At 47.8% G+C, this 11,368-nt stretch overlaps 1 protein-coding gene across 1 annotated transcript; it reads right to left on the reverse strand.

Annotated features, from left to right (window-relative positions):
* Positions 1-1,717: 1,717 nt before the first annotated feature.
* On the reverse strand, positions 1,718-3,274 carry Abhd16b (abhydrolase domain containing 16B). The gene has a single exon (XM_027419993.2). The coding sequence runs from the start codon at positions 3,262-3,264 to the stop codon at positions 1,840-1,842; it is 1,425 nt and encodes a 474-aa protein (XP_027275794.1). The 5' UTR covers positions 3,265-3,274; the 3' UTR covers positions 1,718-1,839.
* Between the last annotated feature and the right edge of the window lie 8,094 nt (positions 3,275-11,368).

Raw genomic sequence — 11,368 nt, forward strand, 5'->3', positions numbered from 1 at the left:
TATTGGGGATCGAGAGTCCAGAACTTAATGCATGCTAAGCAAGCACTCTACAAATTAAGTTGTATTTGCAGCCTCTTTACGAAAACATTTTTATTGTCTGGGGGGTTGCACTAAAAATAAAGAGAGCGCGATTCGACCTCTTGTCCTGCAGGCGCCGCTCTCTCCAGCTGGAGATGGCTCACAGTCTGGTACTGGAAGAGTTCACATAGCCCTGAACGCTCGGCCCTCCCAGTAAGTGAAGCCCAGGCCTGTTCATGCACCCCAGTGTCTTCTCAATTTCTTTTTCACAGCACTGGTGCCCCCTCCCAGTTTACAGATGAGCACACTGAGGGTAACGTAATTTTCCAAAGATCATTCTAGAGCTTTGAACTTTTGTGCTGTTAGTGTGCCAACATTAACAGGAAAACAAAAGTCCCCCTGACTTCAGATGGGAGAGTTGTGACCACTTAGCAGCTATCTACAAAAGAAAAAGAGGAGGAGGAGGAAAGAAAAAAGAGGAAGAAAGAAAAAAGAAAAGAAAGTCTCACTGTTTCTTTTGGCCCTTATTTTCCCAGAAGAAAAATCCTTAAATGATATTCCCCCATTTTTAGAATTGACCCTCCTACAAAGTTGAACTCCCCAGCCAGACCCCTATGAGTACTGGAAGCTTTCTGGAAGTTCCTGGAAGCTTCCCACTACCCCACCCTTCTCAGGCACTTCTTCCTACAGATATCTTCTTACACATGACTAGGTGATTCATTGACTATGACAATACCCTGTTCAGGGCTGTCCTTTAATGTATATTCCCTATTTACCGTCTTGATTAACACAACCTGGTCAGCTCCTGTCCACAGGGTTGGAAATGACAAGAACAACCAGTAGTAGTCTCTGCTTCATGTAGTGACTACAGTACAGATGGTAGTGAGCTGAAGACTTGCCATTCTGTTTTGCAGTGGTTTTTTTTGGGGGGGGCGTGGATTGAGACAAGGTTTCTCTGTAACAGCCCTAGCTGTCCTGGATTAGAACAGGCTGGCCTCCAACTCACAAAGATCTGCCTGCCCCTGTCTCCCAAGTGCTGGGATCAAAGGTGTGCAACACCATGCCCACCTTATGTTTTTCATTCTTGAGACATGAACAAAGCCCAGGTCTGCCCAGAAAACAAGTAATCATTCAGGATCTCTGGGATCCTTGTGCACTATTACTCTAGGTCTACAACAGCCCCTCTATGGATCTTCCATCATAGAATGTGGAAATGAGAACACAGCAGCAACTGCTGAAACTGCTAGCAATGAGGCCCTACAATACCAGTACTCTACTTTTTGCCCCCCCCCCAATAGCTCTGTTTAGCTTTGGCTGTCCTGGAACTCATTCTGTAGACCAGTCTGGCCTTGAAACTCACAGAGATATGCCTGCTTATTCCTCCTGAGTGCTGGGATTAAAGGTGTGTGTCATCACTGCCCAGCTAGTACTTTCACTAGGAGATACTTGAATGTTTAGTTCACATCCTCTTCTCAGGAGCTACACTGTAGCCCAAGCCATGTGAAAGACACTCCCTGTAGCACCACAGCCTCCCAGGATCAGACATCACTTTACCATAAATTAGGTCAGGTTTTACCATTACATTCCCTTCAAGAACTAGGCATAGACATTCTGATGTGTGGGAGGAAGACCGAGAACAGAAGCAGGAAAGAACAGAAAACAGGTGAAGGCAAGTACAGTCCAAGATATACTTGCCCACTCTCCCAGACACCAATATCCCAGTAGGGCCTGCTTTTCTGTAGAGGTATAAGAGAGGAAGAGTTGAGTGGGTGAGCTGAAAGATGTACAACTGCCCAAATTTGTAAGTCACATAAACAGTAGCTACAGTCTCCAGGGCAATTGGAAGTCCTCAGGCTCCAATGGGCTGCAATGTGTTGCCTCCAAGTTCTTGAGGTGCCTGCGTGCCAAGAACAGTGCAAGCTGCCGACGCCGCCGGGGGCTCAGGCCTTGGCCCACAAGCCAGGGGAAAGTAAGTCCGTGTGGCCCCCAGGTCTTGGCATCATCCATCTCCTTCTGGCAGTGATCACGGTAAGAACGCAGCGTTGCCAAGCACCACTCATCATCCACGCGGTAGCGTGCATAGAATGCTGCTTCTTGAGCCAAGTTGCTGGTGCGTAACCAGCGGGTTACCACCGTGCGGCCCTCGCGAGCCATCACAGACGGGTATCGATGCTGCAGCAGGCGCAACAGCAGCTCATTGCCACGGTTACCTTCCACATCACCCTCCACTTGACAGGATGGCAGATTAGCTATATGGCTCGAGGTGCTGACAACATCATCTTGCGTGCGTCTGAGCAACAGTACTGGCCCTGGGTAGCAGCACAGCTGCTCAGCAACATTGAGATTGAAGTGCTCCCGTACAGTGCGTACCACCAGCCCCTTCCAACTGTGGGGCATGACCTTCAGCGCTAGTGGCACAAGATCATCAAAGGTGGCATCCAGCACCAGTGCACCCAGTTCTGGGTAAGTCATAGTGGCCCAGGTGGCTGTGAAGCCTCCAATAGACCAGCCATAAACCACGACATGTGCTGGTGGGAAATGCAAGCGGTGCAGTGCATACTTGACCACCACATCCATTGCATTTGCATCATGTTGAGGGAAAGGTGCGCCTGTGCTGCCCCCGAAACCAGGATGGTTCCAGCCTAGCACTGAGTATCCAGCCTCCAGAGGTGCGGAAAGGCAGCCCATCTCATAGAACCCAGCATTGCCTTCGCAGCATATGACAAGGCGCAGGCCACGGCCATGGCTGCCTGGATGCTGGCGACGATCCATGAACATGGTGTCAATTTCATTGCCATCACAAGCCACCAGCTTGGCACGCCGCCCACGGTAGCGCTCCACTAGGCGCTCTTGGCCTTGCTGCAGGAGAGGCAGTAGGGCACGTGTCATCAAGAACATAGAGCCAGGGTATACAAGCCAGCGGCCCAGTGAGTGGGCCAGTGCATAGCTGGCGAGTTGGCTGGGCAGCTCACGGATCTGCTGGAGGAGGCACTGTGCTTGGCTCCGAGTCCCGCGTGGAGGCCTTGTGAGTGGATCCTCGCCCAGCGCTGCATCATGTAGCAGCCATACTCCTGCAGCAGCTGCAGCGCACGTCAAGGCACGGTGACTGCTGCTACCAGAGACTGTGGTATGTATGTCATCCCAGCGGAAGTCCACTGGCCAGCCGCGGAAGTTGTAAGTGTAGTTTGCTGTCAAGTAAATCTTGAACACGTGCACTAGTGCCTTCATAAAGCAGATGACACACATGGGCAGTGAATCTCTGTGCTGTTCCCTGCTAGCCCCAAGGCCAGAAGGCCCAGTCCTGGTAATGGAATGGCGGCAGGAGACGCAGGCCCGTCCCAGCGGGCGGCTGCGGGGTTAGGGGCCACACACAGCTCTCTGATGGCATTACTCCTCTTGGTTGGCCCCAATGGCCTTTGTGACCTGTGCCTTTCAGGGCCAAGGGAAAACTGTATCACTCTCAGTTTTGTGAGTCATTGTTGCTGGGAGAAGTGACACAAGAGTAATGGGCTCACAAAGGATTCTTTTTTTTTTTTTTTTTTTTTTTTTTTGTTTTGTTTTGTTTTGTTTTGGTTTTTCGAAACAGGGTTTCTCTGTACTTTGGAGCCTGTCCTGGAATTCGCTCTGTGGACTAGGCTGGCCTCGAATTCACAGAGATCCACCTGTCTCCACCTCCCAAGTGCTGCCCAGCACAAAGGGTTCTAAGGCTTGGTATATCTCAAGTTCTGTCCCACACCCTGGGACAGTACCTTGGGACCACACAGCAGCATTCTTCCATGTTTCTACCACCTTTAGCTTCTCCAACCTTCTCCACTGAACACAGGCAACCAAAGAGGCCAGAAATGAACAGCCTTGACTTCTTCCTTTTGAGGGGAAGAAAGAATTAAGCAAAAGGGATTTCCCACACCTGGGCCAAACTTTTGTGGTAACACACTCTTAGCCCCTCCTTGGACCTTGGGGTTTAATGGTTTATATTTCCCAGCAAAAATTTAGGTTAGAACAGAGCTGCTGTTGGAATTAGGTGTGTTTGCTCATAGCCTTACTCCTGCAGCTCCACACTTAACTTTCCCTGGAAAGGGCATGAGGGTGGGCTAGGAACATCTTCACACACACACACACACACACACACACACACACACACCTTTTCTGAATCCTGGTTTCATTGGGCCAACAGTAGCCATCACCTACCAGGTAGGTCCTGCCTAGCTGTGGTTCCTCTTTTTCAGCCCTGGTTGAGTATCTCTCTCCCACTTGAACCAACCCACAAACTGTATCTTCCTCTTTTCTAGAGGGTTCTTGTGGGTGAGTTCCCCTTTTTCTCTTGCACTGAAGATGGCCAACCCACCTGAGGGTCAGACAGAGCTGGGGAGCAGCATACTCCCATGCTCAGGAACTCTTAGCAATGTTCCAGACTGGAAACAAATGCAAAAAGTAAGGAAATTCAGCCAGATTTCCTAAACCCAAGGGCCAGGACTACTTAAGAGACCTCAGGCTTTTAAGGACAGTGGTTTTCAGGCCCAAGCAACCACTTCCTGGTCTCCTGTTCTACTTTCCAATTAAGGGACTTATTGTCCCAGACAACTCCATAGCTTTTGGACTCAGCTGTGGAAAACTGTTCATAGAGGGAACAGAGGAGTAGGACTATCAACAGAATTTATGATTTTGAGAAGCTATTTCCCACCCCTATCCCAAATACACATAAAATGCCTAATATCCATTTGAAGTTGACCTTAAATAATTAAACTGTGTGTCTCTGTGGTATGGGATAGGGTCTCACTGTGTGATTCAAAATAGCTTCAAGCTCACTCAAAATCCTCCTTTCTCAGGTATAAGTGCTGGGGTTCTAGTTGTGGTCCCCATGACTTTACAGTGGTACAGAAGCATAACTTTACAAACCTCCTGTTTTCACTTTCAGTACAGTATTTGCTAAAATACATGAGGTAGTCAACACTTTGTTGTAAAAATAGACTTTCTAAAGCCAGGTGGTGGTGGCACACGCCTTTAATCCCAGCACTCTGGAAGCAGAGGCAGGCAGATCTCTGTGAGTTTGAGGCCAGCCTGGGCTACAGAGAGAGTGCCAGGACAGGCTCCAAAGCTACACAAAGAAACCCTGTCTCAAAAAAAAAAATAAATAAAATAATAAAATAATAAGACTTTCTGTTCAATGATTTTGCCCAGCAATATTGATTCATTTAAGAAAGTGTTCTGAGTATACTTAAAATAGGCTGGGCCACAATGTGATGCTCAGTATGCTAGATGTATTAAACATATTTTTATTAAAGTTATTTAGTTTGCAGCTGGGCATTGGTGGTACACGCCTTTAGTCCCAGCACTCAGGAGGCAGAGGCAGGCGGATCTCTGTGAGTTCAAGACCAGCCTGGTCTACAAGAGCTAGGACAGCCTCCAAAGCCACAGAGAAATCCTGTCTCGAAAAACAACAACAACAAAAAAGTTATTTAGTTTGAGTGTATGTGTTTGGGCATGCACATGCTATTCCATCCACATGGAGGTCAGAAAACAACTAATGGAAGTTGGTGCCCTTCTTCTACCATATAGGTCCCAGGGATTGAACTCATATTGTCAAACTTGGCAGCAAGCACCTATACCTTATGAGCCTTCATGTTAGCCCTCAAATACATTGTTTTTAAATAAAACTTTTGTTTTATAAGCTGGGTGTGGTGCCACATGCCTTTAATCCCAGCACTAGGGAGGCAGAGGCAGATAGATTTCTGAGTTCAAAGCCACCTTAGTCTACAGAGTCAGTTCCAGAACAGCCAGGGCTACTAAGATAAACCTTGCCTCAAAAAAATTGTTTAATTTATTTTATATGAGTGTTTTGCCTGTGTGTGTGTATGTATACCACGTTCATGTCTGATACCTACTGAGGTCAGAAGAGGGCATTGGATCCCCTAGAACTGGAGTTACAGATGGTTATCAGCTGCCATGTTGATGCTGGGAACTAAATCTGAACCCTTTGTAAGAGCAGAACATGCTCTCATCTGCTGAGCCATCTCTCTTAACTACCATTAAATACTTAAAAACAAACAAACAAACAAAAAACAGGATCTCACTACATCATTCTTGGCAGTCTTAGACCTGGCCTCCAACTCACACAGTGGTGCTCATCTGTGTCCCGGGACTTAGGAGACTGAGACAGTATTGCTGAAAGTTCCAGGCCAGCCAGGAACATACAGGGAGATTCTTGCCACTACTCACCTCAAAATAAATAAATAAATAACAGACAAAGAATACTTGTAACTTACAGTGCATCTATCAGGATGTAAAATCAAATGATACCTGTATATTAAAGTTATCTGAAGTTTTGTTGTTGTTGTTTTTTCAAGACAGGGTTTCTCACTGTAGTTTTGAGCCTACCCTGGCACTCGCTCTGGAGACCAGGCTGGCCTCGAACTCACAGAGATCCACCTGCCTCTGCCTCCCGAGTGCTGGAATTAAAGGCGTGTTCCACCAATGCCCGGGCTGAAGTTCTTTTTTTGTTGTTGTTTTTCAAGACAGAGTTTCTCTATATGGCCTTGGCTGTCCTAGAGCTGCTCTGTAGACTAGGCTGGCCTTGAACTCAGAAATTTACCTGACTCCGAGTGCTGAGATTAAAGGTATGTGCCACAATCACAAGGTTCTGAAGTTCATTTTAATGCCATGTCCTGTTTTTAGGTTTGTTTTTCTAAATCTGGAAATTCTGCCCCAGATGCATATGCATCCAGCTCCAAGTCCCAGATTCCCCTGACTGTCCAGGTTTTGTTCCAGTTGGGCTTCTCTGCTCACTGGTCAGGTCTGAAGACTAGAGTGTGTCTTAAGGTTCTTCAAACACTTTCCTTAGGTACTGGGATACAATAGTCCTGGAAAGAGACCACTCAGTACCTCACTTTGGGTCAAGGGATTGACAGTGTCCTGAAGATATCTGTTGTCCTTACACTCCAGAAATGTCCAACTCTGGCCCTGTAGGGATGAAGGTAGAAACTTTAGGGAGGGCGGGGCATTCACTCTCTAGAAACTGTTATTACCTGCCTTGAAGACCAAGGCATCTGGTTCATTTTGTGTGAGATATAGTAGTGACTTCCATAGAAGAGAGAATGAATTCCCTGCCTCTTCAGCCCAGGTATAAGCAACTGGTGAAGAAGGTTCTTTGAGGGTTTGTGGACTCTGCAGATGGAATAGCCTCAGTGGCACTGGCAATGTCCTGAAAGACTGTCTGCATGGTGCATGGAGACACTGCCCTCTGTTTATTCCTGGAGGCACTTTCCCACCTTGATCTGCTCTGAGACTTTTGGAAAGGGGCTATTCTTCAGCCCAGTCCAAATGCTCTTAGCTTGCCCCTGTAAAGAGAAGGAAAAGATAGGGAGAGCCAGAGATCAGATTTTTGGAGGCAGAGGTCAGTGGACTGGAGCTACTAGTCCCAAGGGGTTCCAGGCCTTAGTGTGTGTCTGGTCTGGTCCTTGACCTTACCAGTCCATGGGAGCCCAAATGCCCCAGAACCACCAACTCAGTTCAGACAGGAAAGCATGTGACAAAAATGAAGCTATCCTCTACTGGAAGAGCCCTCCACTACCCAGACTGGACCAACTGCAACAACAGCAAGCAGGATCATTTCACCTTCAGTCCCCTGTTTACAGCAATGTAACAGGGTGGGGGATGGGGGCAGGACTCTGTGTCCCTGCTTATCAGTTTGTGAAAGAATCCTTGCCACCCATTCCTTCCAAGGAGACATCTGAGTATGCACCATACCCCCACCCCCCATCCCCACTGCTAGTCCAGGATGTCCCCCTTCCCCCACTGAGGCAGTGCTTCCTCTCTGGCCAGTTCTGTTCACCTCCCTAGAGGCTCTTGATTTATGCTGTTAAGTCTGAAAAGCTACCCTTGGAGAAGGAAAGGAAAGAGAGAAAACCAGTCCCAGAGGCCAGAAGGGCTGGAGCCAGGATCAGAGTCCCTTGGAAGAGGGTATTTAGCTCATCACTAGCTGACCATGGCAGCACCCTGGCTTTGAGAAATCTGAAGCTGCCTTCAGGAAAAGAAGCTGAGTTGTATAAACGCCTCTGCTCAGGAAATGGGGTGCAGGGAAGGTGGGGGTTGTTTGGAGCCCAAGGACAGGAGGGGACTCTTCCTGGCGGATAAGGGGTCAAGAGAAGGGGCGGAAATGGTCAAGACAGCTGCTGAACATCTGGAGTCACAGAGAATTAATTATCCACTGCCCTGAAGGACAGTAGGGTGGGTGGGGAACCCTCTCCTTCCTGGCTCTTTGAAGAGCTGCTCCATTGTCTGGCCCAGGATGAAGGACCTGGTGAGCTGTCCCTCCCCAGAGAGCTCTAACACCCATCCTGGGGTGATAAAGCCTCAAATTATCCCTTCTGAACCTTCAGTCACAGTGAAAGCCTGTAACCACACTGGACACACCCTTTGGGCAACATATCTGGTACATGAAGAGGAAGAAATGAAAGCCTAAACCCCAGCAGAACTTGAACAGAAGACACACTAATCCTTGCCCAGTACTACTGCTGGCACCCCCTATACCTGCCCTGAGGGAGTGGACCAGTGGGGAGGGGCCAGTGTCAGAGCCTTGACAGTGGTGAGGAGAATGGTCATGCTGTTTTTCACAGATCTCAGGGTGGACTCAGATGCCATCAGAGTTCCCTGGGCTCACTACATCATTCTTTCTACAGACTATGAGAGTGAATAGTGTTTCCATGGGGTTCAAGCCAAGGTAATGACCCTGAGTTGATCTCTGGGTTCCCAGATACAACTTGAAGGGTCAGGGGGCAGTCTCGCTTCTGGCTTGGGAGTCTCAAAGCAGGGGCTTTAGCTATTCTACAATGGAAATATCCAGGGTTTTATATAAAGTGAGTTTTATTATTGTTAACCAAAATGTAACATTCTAATTCAGCCAGTGAATTAGATGTTCTCTCCACTTCTTTCCTAAGTCCTGAGTCAGTCCTTTCGCACTTGTCTCCTTTTGGCTACAAACATATATACATACAAACCCTGCCCCAACCCCTTTTCTCTTTTGATATAATTTCATGTATTCCCCGACTGGTCAAGATCTTGCCATGTTGCTGAAGATAACCTTGAACTTTTTGATAGCCCCACTTCTGCTTCTCAAGTACTGGGATTATAGATGTGTGCCACCATACTCTGTTTATGCACTGGGAAAACTCAGAATTTTCTGCACAGTAAGCAAGCAGAAAACTGAGCCATACCTACAGCCTCTTATTTTGTTATTTCTATTTACAGAAATAAGTTTAGTGTACACTGTAGAATGACAATGTATCATGAGCTTCACTGCTGCTGGGGCAAGCTGTTGTAAAACTGTCCTGGGTATTCTGATAACGTGACAGGTATCACCAAGAGTCTTCGAGAGCTTTCCCCTCTGCAAACATGGCTTCAATGTGTACAGGCACAGTTTTTTCCAAGGACCCTTTCTTCTAGATGCTTTTTCTACATACTAGATTCCTAAGAGTATGTTGTTTTATCAAAGGCTATGTTCAAATTGCTATTGCAAAAGTCCTTCTCAACCAGTAAGTCTTTCCCACTCCAGAAGAGAACTTATATTTGAAAGCTCTACACCATCTAGGGCAGCTCTGGACTTTTACTGTGTATCTATCCTGTGTGTATAGATTTCATGAACGCTGTCTTGACCACTGACTAGAACAGCAGCAGAAGCCACTCTTCCCTGTCAGTCAGAAGCCCATTGGGAAGCCTTCCCCTAGAGACAACCTGTGATATACTCCTGGTGATCAGATAGAAACTATGGTCTGGACTTGAGACCATCAGCCCTGGGTCTTGGAAAAAGAGAGGCTATAAAGCTGGGCTGAGGGTGGATGGAAAGGTGGGTCATGGACTTTTTTCTTGGCACTATTTTTTTGTTTGTTTTAATTTTCATTACTCTGTGTGTGTGTGTGTGTGTGTGTGTGTGTGTGTGTGTGTGTGTGTGTGTGTGTGTGTTAAAAGACAATTTGTGGGAGTCAGTTCTCTCTTTTACATCAAGGGTCCCAGGGATTAAACTCAAGTCATCAGGATTATTAGCAAGCATCTTTACCAGCTGAACCATCTTGCCAGCCTGGGTCACTGACTCAGAGTTATTTGGCCAGTTGGGATCTGAAAACCAGTAATAGAGGCTGGAAAAGAATTCAGTCAAGAGGGTCCCAGAAGAGAGACTTGCAAGGAGACTCAACTCTGTGAGAGGGTACCGAGATCCCCACAGTGAAAATGTTATCCACATCTTTCCTGGCTTCTTGAAAGGAACTATAGGAAAACTAAAGGGTAGTGGCACCCTATAAATTGCTACAGAAAGGATAGTCCATTTTAAGCTCACAGAGAATTAAGGCATGACCTAAGGACCCTGCTCAGCACCCTGTCACTCTCCTCTCACTAAGCTTGTCACAGCCAGAGGGCTCCAGTGGTAGGAAGTGGGCCTGGGGCTTAAAAGGGAAATTGAAGTCAGCCAGCTGTGTAGTCATTACTTACCCAGAGAAGTCACTGAAAAGCATGAAAGCTGTGCTTCAGAGTGGTTCCTAAGAATGAAGTCTGGTCTGGAACCAAATCTACTCTTTACCCAGGTAGTGTTGGCAGAGGCAAAGTGCTTCCTGGCTAAGTTGACTGCCCTGTGCCTTCCTCCCTTGGGCCTACAACTCCAACCTCCCTGGATGGTAGATTGAAAGCTGGCTTCCACTGAGGCCTAAGCATCCAGGACTGTGAGTTCAAGGGTGACCCCAGTTTGGGGAGAGTCCTGGGGTTTGGGGGTGGGGGAAGAGAGCCAGCCCAGAGCCAAGTGTCTCTTGATATGTGGACAGGCCTTGGATATGCAGAGCCACAACAGACCCACATCTGTGTCCTATATGATAGAAGACTGTGACCAGGGCCTCTTTCACCCTCTGGCACATGGCTGGGGGAGGGGGCTCACCTACCCAGCTTACTTTGTGCTGATCTAGGTTATGGCCCTCGCGGCTCCTTCTAAGTCACTTGCACAGATTAAAAATGGCAACTGTCCCAGAGCTGATCCCAAGGGACTCTGGAACTTGCCCCATCCCCCAGGCACTCTCTGTTCTCAGCATTGGCCCCAGTTTAGGGCAGCTGCTCCAGAGCTGCAACTCACTCCACTCCATCCACCGAGGACAGGGATTTGTAGTGGGGTCAAACCCACCACAGCCTGGATAGTAGGGGCCAGGATCCCATGGCAAGCCCAAACAAACTGGCCCTTCTTCTCATTTCCCTTTCTTACTCTCTACTCTGGGGCCTACCTACCATGGATAGGAGAATAGAGAAGGAACAGAACAGAAGGGACAAAAGAGAGAAAAGGAGATTGGCCTGGAAGGTACCCACACCTTGATTCCTGTGACTT

The sequence above is a fragment of the Cricetulus griseus genome, chromosome 6, assembly GCF_003668045.3.
Source record: "Cricetulus griseus strain 17A/GY chromosome 6, alternate assembly CriGri-PICRH-1.0, whole genome shotgun sequence".
NCBI lineage: Eukaryota > Metazoa > Chordata > Mammalia > Rodentia > Cricetidae > Cricetulus > Cricetulus griseus.